At 35.7% G+C, this 22041-nt stretch overlaps 2 protein-coding genes across 2 annotated transcripts; both read left to right on the top strand.

Annotated features, from left to right (window-relative positions):
- Positions 1-3833: 3833 nt before the first annotated feature.
- LOC108369400 (UDP-glucuronosyltransferase 2B20-like) lies at positions 3834-6079 on the top strand. Its single transcript, XM_017624500.1, has 7 exons — positions 3834-3854; positions 3990-4151; positions 4228-4324; positions 4398-4763; positions 4957-5058; positions 5129-5607; positions 5687-6079. Exons 1-7 carry the CDS (start codon positions 3834-3836, stop codon positions 6077-6079), a joined length of 1620 nt encoding a protein of 539 aa, XP_017479989.1.
- A 1459-nt stretch (positions 6080-7538) lies between these two features.
- Positions 7539-21439, top strand: LOC108369399 (UDP-glucuronosyltransferase 2C1-like). The gene is made up of 10 exons (XM_017624499.1): positions 7539-7553; positions 12193-12354; positions 12431-12527; positions 12601-13059; positions 13130-13608; positions 13689-14072; positions 20081-20242; positions 20312-20408; positions 20501-20636; positions 21079-21439. The coding sequence occupies exons 1-10, from the start codon at positions 7539-7541 to the stop codon at positions 21437-21439; spliced, it is 2352 nt and encodes a 783-aa protein (XP_017479988.1).
- The last annotated feature ends 602 nt before the right edge of the window (positions 21440-22041 follow it).

Raw genomic sequence — 22041 nt, 5'->3', positions numbered from 1 at the left:
AATTTGGCTTAAACAACTTCAAAGTCAGTATGTTTCTCTTGAACACGCTTGCATTCTGGACTTCACAGATGCTTTTTCATACATCCAAGACACAGATTGTTTTTTTGAGAAAAAAGAGTATATAAATTCAAAATATTTACCCATTGCATTTGATATAAAGTAGTCTGTCAATTAGTTGATATAAAAAAAAATCACTTTTTTCGGTCAGTGAAGTATAAAGCCAAATACAGATCAAGTTCTAAAATGTTATCTAATTTTGATGAGACATGGTTTTCAGGTATGTATGTATGTACATTAGGAGGCGTCGTATCACTGTAGATCCCTCCATTCGCATAAATAGTTAATAATATCAAGATGTACACCACAAATTTTAGGAGAAGCTCAGCCAAACATTTAGCAAGATTGTAAGCGCCAAATATTATTACAAACTGCATTTGAAATTAAGTCTTTGGGATCTAAACACATTTTCTTACCTTCACTACCTACACAGCTAGAGGAGCTATATAACAAAAGCTCATATCTGATCAATCACTTGATTGGAAGATATACCTTATAAGACGCCGATGAAAATGATTCTCTCACTAAGCCTTGTATGATCGATAACTAAACAGGTCACCATGACCTTGCCATGGTTCTCAGGAATATACCGTCCAAATTTGGTTGAAATTCGTTATACATATATATAAATGTAGCCGTTTTCTTTGTGACCAATTGGTTCAAAACCAAATTAACGAATTTCAACCAAATTCTTATTATTTACAGAAGTATGTCCATCACTGATATCGTCGAATATCGCGCGATACCGTGGAAATTTTCTTCATTCATAATCATTAATCCCAAGATAAAAAGTTATAAAATATGTGATCACGTGCATGATCTAGACATTTCATTCACATGGAAGGTTTTTAAGGCTTTGACCCAGACGACGTGCACACGTCATTTGTAGGTATTACCGGTATTCCCACGCTATAAAGTCATAAACCTATTTAACTAGACAGCATACCAGAAGAAAGTGAAATCATACATAGCGCAGATAAAGTACAACTATAATGATATACATATATACAAATCTACGTATATAGATATAGGGTGTTTCAATAAGTACGCAGATGTTTAAAATAATGCCATTGGTTCATGCGCTTTGCGGCAAATCGCACCGTCCTGTGGAAACCACATATTGTCCAAGTCCATGTCATCTAACGTCCGCTCACCGTCAGAGCGGCATAATTTTCGAAGGAGGATAGTCCGGAAACACACCGAAGAGTGACTTGCTGTGGCTTTTTCTTTCCGTGGTACAGTTATTTTTTTTTAAATCAGCATCAATGTTAACGCGTTGTTCAACTGACTAAGTTTGCCTAAGCCTGTAGTATGAAAAAAACAAAATCATATCAAAAATTATTACTATCAAAGATCTGCATCGCCCTTTTTATCACCCTATATTTATGTCTTCATAAAAACCCGGCAAACTTAAATAGAGACATACAAGGCAACAAAATTTCAGTATCCAAATGTCTTTTTAAGCTTTTGGTGTTACTGTGGTTTATCCGGAGAAGCTGGACAAAGTAGAATTATTAGACGGATACATGCACAAATTTAAGTACAGTTGAAAGGCATATTCAAACTTTGACAAATAATAATGGTAATTAATTATGTGTAAAGAAATTTAATAAAAAAACATCCTACTAAAAATAAATAAAAACTAGAAAAAACTTAAGGAGCGTAAGTTGCAAACTTTTTTAAATTCCTTTTCAATCAGAGCTCCTGACAACAAGGCAATAGTTCTACAGTTCCCAAATTAAATTTTCAATAATTCTGTTAATTAAAGCAAAAACAGTTCTGATACGATCTACTCACAAGAAATAAGGACTTCCATTGTGGACTAATCTATGTCCATACTTATTTCTAAAATGTAGTCTTCTGTTACCAAACGATAAATCCTTTAATAGTTTATCAAATTTAATGAATGTGATCTCATTTTGAAAGGAAGAAGCTCACAGGCACGCAAAAGATAGTCACGTTGCTCAAATTAAGTTATTTATTAAAATAAACGGGGTTTTAAAAAGCTGAAAGCACTGTATCCGGTCAATAAAGCGCCATATTTTCCATAATACGCCATAAAATTACATAACTGAAATACTATTTTGAAGGACAGCTTCAGCGCTGGGGTAAAAAATAAAAACTTTTTAAAAGTGTTGTCACCCGCTGAAGGTTTTAGTAACATAAAAATATATCGCATAAAATATTGCAACGCAGTCAATGGTATTATTGGCATTTAATTGTACTCTTAACCAGAAGTAACAATTCTGAAAAGGGTTGCCAACTATTTAAAAATTTAAATATCTATATAGATGTATAAAACAAAGCTACTTACGCAATACCGAGCATAGTTCTGTGTTTGTCTCTGTCCATGAAAAATTTGAAAAAGTTTTCTGAATAGAAAATTCCGTAAAATTCATTTTCCATATATTTTGTACTCGAAATTGTTTTATTTCCAAAAAAACGTAGATAACGAGAAGGGACAACTCGTTATAATTGTGGCGAAAGTGCGCAACAGGGACGTGCCTTCTCTCTTCATCCAATCAAAAAACGCACTAGGGCAAAAGGGAAGACATGCCCCTGTTGCGCACTTTCGCTACAATTATAACGAGTTGCATTTATTTAGGTTATGTTCGGTTAGGGAGCGCTGTAAATTGCTACAGTTGCTGTATTTGAAAAATGTATTATGAAATTTTGATTAAAAATACAAAATCAGCCTTATCGTAAGTTTCATTTTCCACGAACCGGTTCCCTTTTCACTTTTCGTTTCCGTGTATTCGCTACGGGCGGCTGAAAAAATTTCGGGCGAAACTCACGATAAAGCTGTATGATAGTCTGAATTCTTCGACATAGTACTCTAAGTGTACGTAAACCATTCGCCGATCAGAGTATAAAAAATTGGCTCACGCGACGGTAATCTACAAAGATTGGCGATTAGCAGTGCAAATCAAAGCTCTTAGCAACGCGGCGATGTATGTTACGATTGGTCCAACTGATGTGATTTTCTAATTTTAGATTCGGATTCCCACTTTCGCTATCGCTAAAACTCCATCGCAAAATGCATTTGAAAAATGAATTTTAGAAATTTTTCGCGGCTTTCGCGTGAGTGAACTGTGTAAAATTAGCGACGATCAACTAGCGCAAAGTTTCACAACTAATTTAATCACAACTAAACGGTCTGCTTCTAAGGATTTCTAGCACGGTGAAATAATATGGTGCCGTCCAGCTGGAATAACAACATATCTCGGCGTTTTAAGAACGTCTCCCCATTACAAGAAAGGCAATAGACAAAAGATGGACACGAAATCTTAAAGTTTGCAGCTGGATCAGTACATAGGAAGTTAGTAATTGTTATTAGGGATAAAGCAGTTAACCTCGGTCTACTCTTGAATATAAAGCAATTGAATGGAAACTTCGTAAGTGGCGTAAAAGGAGACACACCTAGCGAAGCTCTGATTTCGTTTCTGAACTTTCTGCTAATATTGCCACCGAGAGAAAATTGGAGCTTATGTCATAGGCGCCGATGCGATTGATGCATGTCTGGTCGTCGCTGCGTAAATAATCGTATCTAGTATTTTACGAAATGACTTATTTTTTGCCTTCCACTGAGAGGGATATCTTTGTGGCAAAGTTACTTGTAGACCAAACTTCCAAGCCATGCTTTCTCCATGTACAGATGATTTCAAACCTATAGAAAATTTTACCAGATATCTTCATTTTTATTAAAAGTTGAGGGAATTTCAAGGTGAACAGAAATCCAAATTAAATTTTATAAGAACTTATTTGAATTACATAGTATGGTGGTTGCACTACCGCCGGTGAGTTAGATGCCCAGGCTTGTTTTGCATGTTCTCTGATCCAAATAAAGTGATATCAAAATTATTTTACGAACTACAATTATAAGTTTTCGTTAATATTTACATTTGAATTTTGTTTATTTCGTTTACAATAAGCACTCGAAACTGCTCTTTAGACTACTAGCACTGGCTGTACTTGTGGCTCAGGCACCCACAATTGATGGCGCTAGAATACTCGCCGTATACGCACACCCGGCCAGTAGTCACTACCAGATGCATCGAGTTTTGATTAGCGAGTTGGTGAAACATGGCCATCAGGTAGCAACAGTGTTATGTAAAATTGTTCGCTTTTTTATTAAATCAAACACGCTTTTTCCCACCTTTGCATATTTAGGTGACCATGATCACCGCATTCACACTTGAGCCACTCAAATTGGGCAGCAATTATACGGAGATACTCATTGAGCCGGTGTACGATTACTGGAAGCTACGTGAGTTGCACCTATATACTTTCCTTGCTAAAACTTTCTTATTATTAGATTTTTCGTTGCAAATCGATTACAGTTAACAAAAATTCCGATACAAGTACAGTTTACGAAATGAAAAATGATGCCTTATCAATATTTAAAATGGTTGAGATGATGGCTTTGGAGACTACCGAACACGCCTTGAAACAACGTAAAGTCCAGTCAATTATTAATGCGACAAAGACCGATGGCGTCTACGATTTGCTACTGGTGGAGCAGTTACATCAAGAAGCTTTTCTTGCCTTGGCTCACATTTATAAGGTGCCTGTAGTGAGCTCTCTAACTTTTGCCAAGCAACTGTACATGAGTCAAATGTTCGGCATAATTTCACCATGGTCATACATACCACATGGTCTACTTCCACTTACTGAGCGTATGAATTTTTGGGAACGAGTTTATAATAGTTATATTTCATTACACAATGATTTTCATTTTCAATTTAGTTATTTTCCTAAAATGGACGTTCNCTGTAGTGAGCTCTCTAACTTTTGCCAAGCAACTGTACATGAGTCAAATGTTCGGCATGATTTCACCATGGTCATACATACCACATGGTCTACTACCTCTTACTGAGCGTATGAATTTTTGGGAACGAGCTTATAATAGTTATATTTCATTACACAATGACTTTCATTTAGAATTTAGTTATTTTCCTAAAATGGACGCATTGGTGAAGAAATACTTTGGACATTTGCCAAGTAAGAAGCAAATATTACCCTATTACAGTCGTTATTATTTACTAATATTTTGTTTTGAAATTATTCGCAGTTCTATTTCCCAGTATTTCAGAGATGAACAGGAATCTCTCTGCTACTTTCATCAATAACTACACTCCTTTAGCGTCCGCAACACCAACAATGGATAACATAATTAATGTCGGTGGTCTGCATATCAATCATCCGAAGCCATTACCCGCCGATTTACAAATGTTCTTAGATGACGCCGAACAAGGCGTCATTTACTTTAGCTTCGGTACACAAGTACATGCCAAGGATATGCCGCTTGAGAAGCTAAACATATTCATCGAAGTCTTCCGCCAGCTAAAACAACGCGTTTTGTGGAAGTTCGAAAATGCCAGCATACCAAATTTGCCAGCCAATCTTATGACTAGAGACTGGTTGCCACAAAATGACATTTTAGCGCACCCTAATGTACGCGCTTTTATCTCTCACGGTGGGCTATTTGGCACCCAAGAAGCTGTTTATCATGGCGTACCGGTGCTGGGTATTCCGTTCCTCTTCGATCAGGTGAACTTAAAATGAACCCACACAAATTTGTTTTCGAGCACTTTAATTTCTTTCTCACTAACCAATTTTCCTTCACCAGCATTTAAATTTGAAGAAAGCTGAGTTTGGTGGATATGCCGTGGTATTGGATTTCCATACGCTCACACGGGAATCTTTGAAGCGTGGTCTAGAGCAGTTGCTCTTCAACGCCACCTATCGGGATACATCCAAAAGGTTCTCGCGTATTTTCCGCGATCGTCCAATGGGTCCGCGTGAGACCTTACTCTATTGGATCGACTATGTTATACGTCATAATGGAGCGCGTCATTTGCGCGCTGCTGGCATGGATTTGAAATGGTACCAATTCTATTTACTGGATGTTGCTGCTCTGGTGGTGGCTGTTGTGGCAGTGGCAGGTGGATTGGTTAATTTCACAATACGTTGGGTCATCCGTAGATTAAACAAGTGGGGCAGCAAACAAAAAGTTCAATGAGAAATTAAAATCATCGATTGGATTTACGGGTTAAACAAATACCTGGCTCTTAAATTATTACTGGGTGAGTTTCACCGAGTGACACAATATACTGTGGTTGAGGCGTAAACATATGTACATATCGTCGCTCGAATAAAGAAACAGTGTAAATGCCACTATTATTCGATAATTGCACCATTGGATAGACAATCCTTTACTCTACTAGAAAAATCTTTAGTTTTCTTAAATATCTCTTTGGCTCACTAATTTCTTCCCGAAAAACGAAACTGTATCTGTATGGTTTGTAATGGTTTATAAAAACTTCCAATTCGTTTTTCTCAAAACTATACCTTTCATGTTACACTATCTCATTATTCCAGCGACGATATATAAAACGTTCCTTCTAATCCGACACCCGTTTCGCTCATATCAGTGTTATTTATCAAATTTTAAATAGTTTTCGCTCAAATTTTTAGTAAGTTCTCTTTTTTTAGCATTATTTTGGCAAGTGTCAAACTGGTAACACTTGAAGTTAGATATCAGTTTAATAAAAAACTGCTGATTTGATGTGAAAATTTATTATATTTTTAATAGGAGGACCTCATTTAAAAAATGGGAAACTTAAGAATTTGTATGTTACGTTAAGAAATATATATTTTGCTGTGATGGGTGGGACATCCAATAAGCATTTTTTTAACACTTATAACTTCTCACCGTATATGTGGTTTTTCTAAAAGCTTACCACCATTGTAAAGCTCATGAATTTTTCTTTCGATTCGATTAAAATCGAAAATAAATTAAAACGATTTAATAAGTTGTAAAAAGCTGAGTGTTTTATTAAAGGATACGTTACACCACGCTCAATTTTATTAGGATCCACGTTTGACAAATATGTTTACGTGGTTACGTATTATTCTCGTGAAAGCTCGGTTAGTCTAGACTTAATTTCCGTAACTTTACCTAACTTAATATTTTAGCCAACCTATGTTGTATGAGAAACTGTATTGGCGGTTAGTTAAAGCTTAAATTAACGTAAGCAACTTAAGAACCTGTAGATTTTAGATTCTTAAGTCACGGCCTTAAGGAAATTGAGAGCGGTGAGAGAATCAGGCTTACCAAGTTTTTGTTTTTGTATTTCTCAAAATTAAATGTACGCAAACATATTTTTTCGCATGAACTTTTTTGATGTGACATTTTAGGCGGCAAACTGTCAAAGAGCTAAAAGATAAAATACAAAAACAAAATATTTCCACTTCCGGCTTAAGTTGACATGCTTAGTAACCATTGATGATTTCTTACGGTAAGTTAAATTAAGTTAACTCTAGACTAGCTGCGCTTTAAGTTAATCAGTGCAGTGTTGCAGTGCGGTTGCTTATAAACTACTCCAGGTTTGTAAGTCGCTTTTACTATTCATGTCAGGATTGTGCATTCATTTGAAATCTTCATTTGTCACTAACGCTGTTGAAGATGTCATCTTATGATGAATGATCTCAAGGTTAGAGGGATCAGTCTGCAATTTTTTTATGTTACTGGGAAACGAAATTAGTATGGGACCACCTAGGAGGTAACACCTTTCCTTTAAAAGACGAATTATTAAAATCGGTTAACGTGGCATCCCTAATACATGCAAGTTTGATGTTTCGATCTAAAAACAATTTTTGTTAGGAGTGTCCAATTGTAGTTAGTACTGAATTAGTTCCGTTCGTTTAACAATAGTTCAATGAATTGAATGAACTAGAAGTGACTTAATCCTTGCACTGAGCTAAAAAAAATCCAACTCTAATACACACATATGTTTGTACATATGCGTATGTCTTCGGATAGATACCGCGCAACATTGTGGATCACTTTTTATCATTCATAATCATACTGTAATTATACTCTCAAGATAAAAAGTAATGAAAGATGTGAACCGCTGAGACTGTAGACATTTCATTCGCATATAAGTTGTTAGTAGCTTAGGAAGACGAAGCTTTTATTTTCCACAGTGAAGTTAAATCGTACATAGCGCAGATAAAGTACAACCCCATTGACATTACATATGTACAAATCCATGTATTTGCACACATATAGGGTGATTCAATAAGACCGCAGATGTTAGCAATAAAGCCATTGCTGCGTGGGCTGTGCGGCAAATCGCACCGTCCGCTCACCGTCAGAGCGGCATTATTTTCGAAGAAATGTGATCCGGTGACTCCGCTAACCTAAAAACCATACCAAACAGTGGTTTCACTTTGGGTGCATAGATTTTTCTTGCAGTGGGTACAGTTTTGCTTGTCTGGATACGTTGGCGTTTAGGTGAGAATGTGTTTATGTTTTTTTTTTTTTAAATCATCAGCAACGTTTGGATCCCTTTTAAGCGTTGTTCAACTGAGTTGTTCCAGGATTTAAGCTTGCCTAAGCGTGTAGTATCAATTGTTTGAAAATAACGCCTAAATATATCACAAATAATTGCTGTCAAAGATCTGCATCACCCTTGTATCACCCTATACATATATACTTATCTTTAGGGTAACCACCTTTTCTGATGCGCAAGCCCCGAGATTAGAAAATAGAATTATTAGTTTTTTTACTTTTGTTGGCTTTTATTAACATTTCTTAACAAAACTTAAATTTAACAAACAATTCTTTAACAGTGGAAGGTCAAGCACATATTTTCTTACAGTCAGCTGCTGTGGCTGAGCGGCTAGAGGTGCGTACTGCGACTCCGTGGCACCTGGATTCCATCACGAGTTCGAGCAACATCTAAATTAGGAAAGGTTGCCCCCCATTAATCAATGGGAAACCTCTGTGTGTATTTATGTCATGAAAAAGTTTATAATAAAATAAATTTGCCCCTTTTTCCGACAACGTCAAGCCACAGTCGACAAATCGTAGGAGAAGCTTGGCCAAACACTTAGCAAAAGTGAAAGTACCAAAATTTGTATGTCTATTTTCCCCCCTTAAATCCGGCGGTATGCAAGATAAACACACTAAAAAAATATTTAACAAAATAGATACCTGGGATAGAACAGAACCAGAAAAATCCAATCTGGCAACCCTGCCTATCTTCATAAAAACGTCTGACTTAAATATAGGCCTATAAGTAAATAAAACTTCAGTATCAAAATATCTCTATAAGCTTTCGGTGCTCTCGTAATTACCTGAAAAAGTGGAATTATTAGACGGATACAAAAATAAAAGGAGATTATAAAATTAAGAAACATTCAAAATGAGACAAATAATAATGGTAATCTTTTTATATATAAAGTAAAGTTGCAATAGTGATATAACAGATTTACTCATTTATTTAAAATTATACTCTAAATCTGTAAGATTTACTTAAATACTTTATTTTGTCCTGACTGGCACTGTAAAATAATTTTTATTAAATACAAATACTCAAAAGCCACTGCACCGATTTTGATGAAATTTTCACAATTTCTTAAAACATAAGAGGAGCATGTTTAGGTTATATGTATTTGTTTGCTTATCTGATAAATTGATCCAGCGTTATGGTGAAAAATGTGAACACTACTTTTTGCCCACATATTGTCCCATATAAAAACATAAGAGGTTTAAGGAAGGAAGGAAAATATTTTTGAAGAGAGTTGCCACATGTTCGAAAATTTTAGTTCGATTAAAGTGACAACATAAATAAGATATTATTACAATTAGGGGATTAAACAAAAGCGGCTTAAGAAAGCCTAATTTTCAAAATTTATTTCGAGAGTGTTGCCATCTCTGAAAAATTTAACTAAACGAAAAATTGTATATGGTAAATGAAATGTTGCAGTAAGGACGTCAAAATAAAGTGGTTTAAGAAATCTTAGTTTGGAAAATATGTTTAAACAGAGTTGCCACTTATTTCAAAACTTTTAATTCAATTAAATCGATAAGATATATTAAATATTACAGTTTTGGCATCAAAGGAAAGGAAAGGTATTTACACAAATCTTCGCCTTATAAACATCTTTCATCTGCGTTATCACCAATCTAAAAAGTTAAGTTTAAAAATTTAAAACTCAATGAAACGACCCCAGATGTGTAACATACGAAAGGTGTTTGAAAAAGCTTTAGCAGAATGAAAATAAAATTTCCAAGCTTTTTGATCCAGATATTTTTCAAAGCGATTGCAGCTGATATTAATTTTTATACTGAGGGTTGAAATACAAATTTTAAATGTTTACGAGACATAAATAAAGTCAGACAATTTTCGGGATTTGGCGTTTGGGGTTTTCTGCTTATAAAATATCTAATGTTCTATCTGCATTAAAAATGTAAGTGTCATCTACCTACCCATTTCATGGTACTTAACTTGAAAATTTTACTGCTACATTTATTGGAGGTAAAAAAAATTAGTAACATGAAATTTGACCGTCTACATGGAATAAGCAGTGGCTTAGAATTCGCAAGCTTCCTTAATTAAATGGATTCCATATAAAATTTTCAGAACAGAAACATACCTCTTATTATACATGATATATTTGGTATGTTCAACTGAAGGGCTAAAAAACTGGCATTTGTTACGTCCGGATGTGTACAATTTATTACATTTATCAAGTCGCGTTTCGTTTTTTCATAAAAAAGTATTTTAGATTAACAAAAGCCCCGATTAAATTGAATTTAGGTACATTTTACAATATCTTTTTTTTTAAGAAATAAAGTTATTATGGAATTTTGGAAAATGGCCGTAATACCGCCCACATATAACTACATATGTAACGTTATTTCATTAAGTCTAACTGAACATACATACTTTGTTTGAAATAAGGTTTAAGGTTTAAAGCACAATGATTTTTTCAACGAAATTATGGTTTGATTTTTTCATAGTTAATAAGCCTATTGTATGAAATGTGATTCAAGTTGAACATTTGAGCACAAATTCATATGTATGGCAGTGGCTAAATGTACAGAGGTGCTTGTTGTTATTTATTGGCTTCCCGCAGTACGAATGCCGTCAGCGCGATACATAATTTTTATTTTCTTTCTGTTTTTTGGGTTTTTCTTAATTACGAAAAAAATTTATTCAGGTTGAACATTTGAAGGCCGGTTTATAAAGCGGCTCTAGCTAAGTGGGTTGGGTACGGATGCTTGCTGTTATTTGCTAATCTGTCAGAGGTAACGTGTTAAAATGATTATAAAAATTTGTGTTTTGCATCTATGAATTATGAAAAAGCATCGTATTCTCAACTGCTACCATTCAGTAGGGTGGAAAAGTGTTCCCTCCATAATTTATGTACTTTCTGGACATCGGTCACTAGGTCGCCGTTGTTGTTCTTAAAAGAGTTCGCCCTGGTATTGAAAACTTCCTAAGTCGCCTAACTCTCTGATAAAACTATCGGCCGTTTTTCCTCTCGACCAGCATTTAAAGCTCTTCGCACTCACTTACTTCGGCCTCTGTCTTCTTTTGGGCGCAAATACATATCGCTTCCCTTTTCATTCCCCTATAACGGTCCCACATAGCGCGCGTTGCACCCGATCGCAGCGTAGGCCTGTAGGCGACAGTTAATCTTTCGCGTTCGCTGAAATCCGACCATTTCCTATACGGCGGTACTTAATGAGCGGGATATGTGGGATATGTGAAATATGCTCTCACACAGCTGCTGTGAGAGTCGAGTGGGAAATAAGTTGGCCGTTTGTTGTGATTGTCGAGGCTTAGGCAGGGGATGTTTTTGAAAGAATCAATACGATGAGCCAGCGTAACGTTCCCAATGGATATCTTAATGTTTATTGAAGGCTTAGGGACTTTCAATATCGACACAAAACCTGCTTTCGGATGCAGTACAGGAGGCTACTTTGTAATGCGACACGAAAGAGCAAAGCGATGCGATCCTTAATAATATGCAGTGACGATCGCCTATTGCATCGCATTTTTCCTTCATATTACATTGCGGAGTAGCTCCTCAGATTTTGCTTCATTTAGATCTCTTAACGCTCAGGGGAATATGGCGAATCTGCATGACAGACGGACTTGCGAAGCAAGGTAGACAGAGAGAAATCCAAATTAAATGTTATAAAAACTTATTTGAATTAGTTTGGTGACTGCACTTCCGCCCGCGAGCTAAATGTCCAGGCTTGGTTTGCATATCCGCTGATTCGCATAAAGTGATATCAAAATAATGTAAATTTTGGTTAATTTCATTTACAATAAGCACTCGAAACTGCTCTTTGGACTATTAGCATTGACTGTACTTGCGGCTCAGGCACCCACTATTGATGGCGCTAGAATACTCGCTGTATACGCACACCCGGCCAGTAGTCACTACCAGATGCATCGAGTTTTGATTAGCGAGGTGGTGAAACATGGCCATCAGGTAGGAACAGTGTTATGTAAAATTGTTCGCTTTTTTATTAAATCAAACACGCTTTTTCCCACCTTTGCATATTTAGGTGACCATGATCACCGCATTCACACTTGAGCCACTCAAATTGGGCAGCAATTATACGGAGATACTCATTGAGCCGGTGTACGATTACTGGAAGCTACGTGAGTTGCACCTATATACTTTCCTTGCTAAAACTTTCTTATTATTAGATGTTTCGTTGCAAATTGGTTACAGTTAACAAAAATGCCGATACAAGTACAGTTTACGAAATGAAAAGTGATGCCCTATCTGCATTTAAAATGTTTGAAATTGTGGCTTTGGAGACTACCGAACACGCTTTGAAACAACGTAAAGTCCAGTCAATTATTAATGCGACAAAGACCGATGGCGTCTACGATTTGCTATTGGTAGAGCAGTTACATCAAGAAGCTTTTCTTGCCTTGGCTCACATTTATAAGGTGCCTGTAGTGAGCTCTCAAACTTTTGCCAAGCAACTGTACATGAGTCAAATGTTCGGCATGATTTCACCATGGTCATACATACCACATGGTCTACTACCTCTTACTGAGCGTATGAATTTTTGGGAACGAGCTTATAATAGTTATATTTCATTACACAATGACTTTCATTTAGAATTTAGTTATTTTCCTAAAATGGACGCATTGGTGAAGAAATACTTTGGACATTTGCCAAGTAAGAAACAAATATTACCCTATTACAGTCGTTATTATTTACTAATATTTTGTTTTGAAATTATTCGCAGTTCTATTCCCCAGTATTTCAGAGATGAACAGAAATCTCTCTGCTACTTTCATCAATAACTACACTCCTTTAGCGTCCGCAACACCAACAATGGATAACATAATTAATGTCGGTGGTCTGCATATCAATCATCCGAAGCCATTACCCGCCGATTTACAAATGTTCTTAGATGACGCCGAACAAGGCGTCATTTACTTTAGCTTCGGTACACAAGTACATGCCAAGGATATGCCGCTTGAGAAGCTAAACATATTCATCGATGTCTTCCGCCAGCTAAAGCAACGCGTTTTGTGGAAGTTCGAAAATGCCAGCATACCAAATTTGCCAGCCAATCTTATGACTAGAGACTGGTTGCCACAAAATGACATTTTAGCGCACCCTAATGTACGCGCTTTTATCTCTCACGGTGGGCTATTTGGCACCCAAGAAGCTGTTTATCATGGCGTACCGGTGCTGGGCATTCCGTTCCTCTTCGATCAGGTGAACTTAAAATGAAACAATAAAAATTAATTTTTCGAGCACTTCAATTTCTTCCTAACTAACCAATTTTCGTTCACCAGCAATTAAATTTGAAGAAAGCCGAGCTTGGTGGATTTGCCGTAGTTTTGGATTTCCATACAATAACACGTGAAACTTTGAAGCGTGGTCTAGAGCAGTTGCTCTTCAACCCCACCTACCGGGATACATCCAAAAAGTTCTCGCGTATTTTCCGCGATCGTCCAATGGGTCCGCGTGAGACGTTACTCTATTGGATCGACTATGTTATACGTCATAATGGAGCGCGTCATTTACGCGCTTCTGGCATGGATTTGAAGTGGTACCAATTCTATTTACTGGATGTTGCTGCTCTGGTGGTGGCTGCTGTGGCAGTGGCAGGTGGATTGGTTACTTTCACAATACGTTGGGTCATCCGTAGATTAAACAAGTGGGGCAGCAAACAAAAAGTTCATTGAGAAATTAAAATGTATGGGCTAAAGAAGTACTTAGCGTTTAAGTTATTAGTGGGAGAGTCACCCAGTTTTGCACCCGTTTTGCTCATATCATATTATTTAACACTAACAGCTTATAATTATATGTATATATATAAGGTTTCAATTCTACATCGTTTGGTGTCTATCAATAAGCGTAAAATATAACTGTTTGTTAAGAACTTGGTGCGAATAATCTATATTTAATGAAGGAAGTAAGTAAGTAATAGGTGTCTGTCACCTAAAGAAATATTGTTGAATTACACGTCTATGATAGGACCCGTTAACACCACCTACCGTCAATTATTATTATCAGCTGCGGGAATGTCTTTAAGGCCACCTTGTAGGCTTAAAAGAAATATGCGGTGGTATGATGACATCGACTTGACCCGCTCATCCCAAATGGTTGCTACAAAATGACATTTAAGCACACCCTAATGTACACGCGATCTGACAGTGGGCTTTTTGGCACACAAGAAACCGTTTATCCATGGCACACTGGTTCTAAGCATGCAAGTAAAAATACTTCCAGCAGGTGGACTTAATATGAACAAAAAAAAATGTTTTTCATGCGTTTAAATGTTTTTCTAACCAACCTCAATTTTTTCCCCAGCAAATGACTTTTCGGCTCCGGATCATTTGCTCTCCAACTCCACCATTTGAAATAATGCAAAACGGATTTGGTTGCTATAGTGGTGGCTACTGCGTTGGTTAGAACGTAGGGTTTTGCAGAAGGTGAAGCGTGGTAGAAGCAAAAAACAATCAGTAAAGAAAACATTTAATAACACTGGTTTACAGCAAAAATGTTCTTTGGATACCGCTATCCAATTCCTATATAGAATCGCTCGGTGATACCGAAAATCAAGTTAATTTTTTTTCTATGGATACGTTTTCGAGATATCAAAAAAATCAAGTTACTGATGAAGAAAATCGATGGATAAATACGAAATAATGAGTGGTCAAATAAAAATGCGCAAGACTATTTTTATGAAAATTGAGCACGAAAGAAGTTACTCATACGCCGCGTACACCTACAGAAGTAACACGCTTTTTTGCTCATATTTCATACAACAAACCTTTGCGGTTTTTCATGTGACCATCGATTTTCTTCATCAGTAACTCGATTTTTATTTTTTTTTGTAACAGAACAGGCTTTAGTACAAATGCAAAAATTTGGCACAGAACCTGTTTTTTTTTCTTCTGTTAAAGTTTGACTTTTTTCATTTTTTCATTAAAAAATAAAAAGGCTGGAATGATGAATTAATTTGTCAGAAACTATAAGCCCTATGGGAAAGTGATGTATATACGGTTTATGGAGAATTTCATTGGCTTTCGTTTGCTGTATTTTATATTAAGATTTTTAAATTGGTTCGTAGGTTATACGTGATTAAAATGAACCAATTTTAATTTTTATTTTTTTTAGTATTAAAATGAAATGTTAATAAGCCACAATAACATTGACAGGAACCAAATTAAAATTTGTGATCCAGTGTAATCGATCCTGTTATGGTTGTCGACTTCGACATCGATGGAATTTTTTCATCAAAAAATAGCCATCGCAAATCCAACTTCAATTACGCTGACCACAGTGTTTGACCGGAAAGGTGTTTCTTGCAGAATTACTGTGGTCAGCGTAGCTGGAGTTGGACTTACGAGGGCTATTTTTTGATGAAGAAATTTTATCGACGTCGCAGGCGACTAGGAATATCGATTTTATTAGCTTCATTTATATACATCAGAAGTTGCTAAGAACCTAGAATTTGTGATGAAATAAAACAAAAAAGTATTTAGCTTGACAATAATTGTTAATAAATATTAGAAAGATAAGCTCACCTTGAGAACACTTGTTTGAGTCACTGTAGGAACTAAAATCTGTTTGTTGTGTCGCGATTGCTTTATCAAACACATAAGATAAGTTCATTCGGTTAGTGATAGCATGAGTTATCTTTTGTTTACTTGTATATTACTCTGCATTTTTTGGGAGTCTTTTGGCAAGTCAGCGTTTGTTACTTTTATTCCATACGTGAAGGTGATAACGTAGCAATCAGTATTTCTTTTTCGATTTAAGATATATTGTTTGTGTCTTTATTGCACTATTTGTTAATTTAAAATTAATCAGTTAAGCTAATGTGGAGTGTTGCTCTCAATGAATGATATAGTATATAGAAATTATCTCTTCATTAAGTATGAAAAACGATCCGTATTAGAATATAAATTATGCGAACTCATAAGGGGAAGTGGGCGAGGAGCGATGAAGAGAAAGAAATAGCTATTATTCATCATTTTCATTCTTTAACCCAATGCCCTATTTTAATAACTAATAATAACCCAACCACAAATTTCATTCGATTCAAATTCAACGATAAAAGAAATACCATATCCAGTGATATTCAAAACAATAAACAGATGAAAATATACCCACCTGACTTTTTATGCGTTAGAGGAACAGTTATATGTAGATATTGGCATGGAACTTGCTGCAGTATTTAGTCCGGAAGCGTACGTGGCTGTTCAAGCCCAAGTTAAAGTCAAATATTATTTGTTTGAATATATATATTTGGATATCGAATTTGCCGAATGCTGCCATGGTAACGAGGTAGCGTAGTGTGGAACATAGTAAAATACCACTCTTTTTTCATGTGATTAACAAATTTGTACTAAGTGGCTATAGCAAACCGTATCTAATTGCATTTAGTTTGTTTATTTATTGTATCAATGATTTGCATCTCAGTTTTAATCTAGAAAAGTGTTTATGGGTACTACATTACTTGACTGTGTAGGTACAGATATCAATATGTTTGTCTGATTATGTTATCAGTCCTTGCTTTCGAGCATAAGAATGTAAAGTTGAAATACTGTTGCCATCATTCTCTAATATAATTGAATTATCATTTGTACATTTTCGCCGTTACAGAGTAGTGTGTTTGCAAAGTTGTAATTGAGCTGAACTCATTTTCATTAAAAATTTCGAGACAACAACACTCTGTGGCTGACAAATATATAAAAGTACAAATCGTGTGATCCCTGCTTTCGGCTCTAGATCAAGTAACTTGAGTATTCTTACTACCCACCTGCTTGCTTTTGCAAAAACTTCCCAAACATAAGCTTGCAGGAAATGAGCAGGATTCCTAACCTCTTCCAGGACGGTGAAAGTGGTGGAGAAGTACTATTTATTGTAATTTTGTGAGCTTTTTCGTTTCCATGTATGTACTTATGTTACAATGCCCTTATTTTGCGATCAATTGCCAAGCAAACCGCCCACATTCGCTCACATTGAAGGATTTGCGGCAGTTCACTGCCGATTCCAGAATCAGATGCCTAAAGAGTAACTGTACTTCTAACTTTCAATGGCGTTTTCGTTTCTACAAAAACGGTTGCCTTCTCATTGCCCTCTTCTTAGTTTTTGTGCCCGTAGAGGCCAAAGAGAAGGTTATATTTTTCGGTAGAAACGAAAACGCCATAAGTCTTTGCACTGTTTACGTAACTTGGCAGCTCTTAGTGGAGATAGCAAGTTATGAATGAAATAGTAATCGTTTAGTTTATCAATCAAAATTTTGAAACTTCATTAATATATGTATTATATAAATCCAAAGAAATAACACATTAGCATTTTAGTACAGGTACATTCTTCTCAAAGTGCAGTGGCCAGCCTTGCGACCCAAAGTGAAAAGTCCGAAATTAATAAATGAACAAATAATTTAATAAAAATATACAGTTTTAGTTACACAAAATAAATAAAATGGTAATTGTATAATTATAACCTTAAGCCAAAGGAAATAAAAACAGGAAATTTGTAAAAAATTAAAAAAAAAATTAAATAAAAAGAATGTGTGAAAATGATTAGCACCGCATGTGTTTTTATAAATTTACTAAAATAATTTGGCTGGTAGCATTTGTTTTTTATAATTTTTTATTAGAATTATTCTAAGAAAATTTTTAATTATTTCCTCTGGGATAGAAAAAGAACAGCAAAGATGAGACAGTTCAAATTGCGCCGTAAAAATATAAAAATAATATAGGCCCTTCTATTGGAATGAGAAGCCTAAAACTATAAAGTGTTTCGATAAAATACAAAATATTCTCTTATCTGCGCCACTCAGTAGTCAATTGGACAGACGCATTTTGTTTTAGAAAACACTTACTTACATATAATTGATAATACAGTTATGTTATCAAAAAAAATAGTTTTTGGAAATATGCCATCTCAAAGAAATTGAAAAAAATCACAATGGTAGCTCTGAGTATTGTGCAATATTTAACTATAGTATTATGGGGTATACTCTACAATAATTTGAGCTATGAATTTTTTTACGCAGAAGCTCAACATTACAAATTTACAAATTTTTTAAATTTTTTCGATTTTTCATTTGAGTACGCCGTTGATTTTTAATAATTTTTATGCTGACAGCTTTTTGCACTCTTTTCTTGCGGAAGAAAGTGCGCAAAGAAAATTAAAAAAAAAATAACATCAGTTGTGCAATCGCTTTGCACTTGTACTTTGTTTTTCTAAATTTAATGGCTACAAAACTGCATACTCAAAAAAAAAATTCTAAGTAAATATTGTGCAATACTCAGAGCTACCATTGTAATCTTTTATAATTTTTTTACCAAAAAATTTGTTTGTGAAAAATTTTTCAAGAAAAAAAATATTTCTTTCATAGGGAATTTTAATGTGTGTATGTGTGATTTTTTCCAAATTTTTTCCTCGGCCCGGTCTCGACTTATTTTGAAAACTATTAAAACGATTTGTTTTTGTTTTTGTGCTGTAAATTTTTTGAAAATGTATTAATCAAGATCAAATTTCATATTTATTTATTATTTATGTTTATGCATTTGAAACAAATCACGCTTTTGTGCATTCAATTTGAGTCTTTCTCGGGTCCGGTAAGCGAATCCGTTGTCAACGAATTAAAAAAACAAAAACCCGATTGAACCTTAGTGCGCTAGTTATCTAATTTGGATGAACCTGGTATAAATGGAAGTGGGTATATGAATTAACGAATCGATTGATCGTCTTCAGAGATTTGGAGTAAAAAATTAAGCAGGATTCTTTTAAATTTGAAATCTCTGAAAAGCAGGAGCTCTGTCCTCTCTTTAACTTTTGTTCTTAGTGTCCGGCCCTTTTAGAGAAAATAAATTTTAATGTTCCGAGAAGGGTACCACGTAGTTACTATCCGTTGTATGGCAATAATAATAGAACTAACTATGCCCGTAATGCACCTCTTAGCCGTGCCTTAATTGAACTTAACCAGATCTCAACTTTTATCGAGCTTGATTTTCCTAACCAGCTTAGGCCACTTTTGTGTTTATGGTGGAGAAATTAAAATAAATGCCAAAATAATCTTTGTAACGCTACGTAGCTTTGTAATTTAAAATTGATAAATCAACGAATTTTACTATAAAATTTACCATATTCGAAATTATTTTATGCAATAAAGTACAAAACAAAAAAATGTGGGTTAGGCATAGGGTTGCCAACCGTACTATAATATATAGTATAGTACTATTTTTTGTGTAAAATGGCAACATTTTTAAAAATACTTGGAAAGATTTACCAAATTTACTTAAAATTATTTCGCTTATGCTCTCTATTCCTGCAACTTCAGCATTCACAGTAAGAGTTTTTTTTATTATGATTGTGAAATGGTGAGCTGAGGGAAATAAAGCGACTATCTCACTATATATATTTGAAGTGTACTATATTTTTTTCAGATATTTTTGAAAAAGTACTATCAGTTTCTAAGAAAATGTTGGCAACCCTAGTTGGGTTCCTTCAGCTATCACGGTCTGATTTTATACCTAATTTTCTCCCTAATAGCCCAGAATAACCCCAAAATCTATTGAGACATACCCAAACTGTCAACACGGACTACTGTGCAATTTCTGATATGAAATTTAAAATATGCACTACATATATTATTATACATACACTAATTATATACTGCTGTTATTTAAATACTAATTCATCAATTCATTTCGTACAGCGTTCGGCAATATTCGGCAGCCTGTTGGCACTCGCCATACTAGTCGCTCAAGGACCAAATGCGGATGCCGCCAGAATACTAGCAGTCTACGCCTTCCCAGCGAAAAGTCACTTTATGATGCATCGGGTCTTGATTAATGAGTTGGTGAAGCACGGACATCAGGTAAGAAAATAGTTACGCTCAAAATTTACATTACACTATTGAAGAGTTTATTCTTTTAACCAACTGTAGGTCACCATGATTACAGCGCACACATTTGAGTCACTCAAACTAGGCAGCAACTTCACTGAGATACTCATTGAGCCGGAGTACAGTTTTTACACGAAGGGTGAGTGTCAAATTGCACATACCTACTCAATTACACATTAACGAATTTTAACATATTTGTACACTACCGTTACAGTTAACACCTCGGTTCAGCTTTTCTCTATGAAATGAAAAACGATGTGGCCCTGTTTCAAAAATTGGTTGAAATTCTGGGCGAGGCCACCACGGACCATGCGCTTAAACTACCAAAAGTACAGGCAATTATTAATGCCAAACAAACGGAAGATGTGTATGCTTTGCTGCTAGTGGAACAATTCTTTCAAGATGCGTTTCTTGCCTTGGCCCATATCTACAAAGTGCCTGTGGTGAGCACTGCAACATTTGCCCAACAGAATTTCATGAGTCAAATGTTCGGCTTAATTACGCCTTGGTCATATGTACCAATGGGCTTCCTGCCACTAACCGAACGCATGAGCTTTTGGGAGAGAATTACCAACACCTACTATTCACTTCGCCTGGACATAGAGCGAGAATTTAGTTACTTTCCAAAAATGGATGAGCTTGTAAAGAAATATTTTGGACATTTGCCAAGTAAGAAGCTTACAGATATTTGTAAAGAAAAATAAAATAACTAATTTTCCTTGTATTTTTTTTTTAAGTAAAATTTCCTAGTGCTTCGGCGATGAGCAGGAATCTCTCGGCCATATTGATCAATAACTATACGCCCTTAGCTTTGCCATTAACTTAGAATTCCATACACTTACACGTGAAACCTTGAAGCGTGGTCTGGAGCAATTGCTCTTCAACCCAACATATCGGGATACTGCCAAACGGTTCTCGCGCATTTTCCGCGATCGTCCAATGGGTCCGCGTGAGACGGCGCTTTATTGGATCGAATATGTGCTACGCCACAATGGAGCGCGTCATTTGCGTGCTGCTGGCTTGGATTTGAAGTGGTACCAATTCTATTTACTGGATGTTGCTACTCTGGTGGCGGCTGCTGTAGGGGCGGCTATAGGAGTTGCTGTTTTGTTACTGCGCTGTGGTCTGGGAAAAGTCAGCGGTTTAAAAGGCAAACAGAAAGTACAATAAATTAATTTTAAGGACTCGAGTTGGCTGCGGCCGTGGCCATGGTCGAGTGAGTTTATACTGTGTTTTATTATTAAAAATGTTTTAAGGTAAGAAAGAAAACTTCCTGCTTCAACTCATATCTGGAATGTATTGCAATTAAAATCTATTTATTTCATAAAAAAGCTTTCCAAAATTTTATAATATAAGTTCTACTTAATTTAATGGCATCACTTTATAATTAATAACAAATATCTTATTGAAGTGAAGTAATTGAACCTATCCCAGGTCATCAAGTTGACCCTCTGTTCAATCCCAATATCCACTGTGACCGCATGGGTGGCGAGCTTACTACTCGTAGGCTCTGGACGCTCGGGGATTATGCTGCTCTTCTCCCACCTCGTTCAAATTTTTGTAAGTGGAACTAGCTTTTCGACTTGCTGGACCTAAACGTGTCATGGTATTACTGATGGTGGATGCCGTTGACTACGTTTGCTTTCTGGCGTGTGAAGCCAGAAAACGGTGTGGAGATGATCCAGCAGATCGAGATTAAGAGCAAATTGTTGCTGCGCTTGGTCGACCTGCAAGAGGCACTCGGTGAGAAGGATGAACCAGAAAATCAGACA

This window comes from Rhagoletis zephyria, unplaced genomic scaffold (genome assembly GCF_001687245.7).
Source record: "Rhagoletis zephyria isolate East Lansing unplaced genomic scaffold, Rhagoletis_zephyria_1.1 Rzeph_scaffold_03649, whole genome shotgun sequence".
In the NCBI taxonomy this organism is placed as follows: Eukaryota; Metazoa; Arthropoda; class Insecta; order Diptera; family Tephritidae; genus Rhagoletis; species Rhagoletis zephyria.
This window is presented reverse-complemented; position numbering and strand designations above follow the sequence as displayed.

Excerpts from the sequence above, each read along its gene's own strand:
- LOC108369400 (XM_017624500.1), top strand. The coding sequence starts at position 3,834 with ATGGTGGTTGCACTACCGCCG. Across the intron at positions 4,764-4,956 it reads TTGGGAACGAGTTTATAATA|CTTATAATAGTTATATTTCA; the intron begins GTTATATTTCAT and ends TTTGGGAACGAG. Across the intron at positions 5,059-5,128 it reads ATACTTTGGACATTTGCCAA|TTCTATTTCCCAGTATTTCA; the intron begins GTAAGAAGCAAA and ends AATTATTCGCAG.
- LOC108369399 (XM_017624499.1), top strand. Across the intron at positions 20,243-20,311 it reads TGGTGAAGCACGGACATCAG|GTCACCATGATTACAGCGCA; the intron begins GTAAGAAAATAG and ends AACCAACTGTAG. Across the intron at positions 20,637-21,078 it reads GCCAAACAAACGGAAGATGT|CTTTGCCATTAACTTAGAAT; the intron begins GTATGCTTTGCT and ends ATACGCCCTTAG.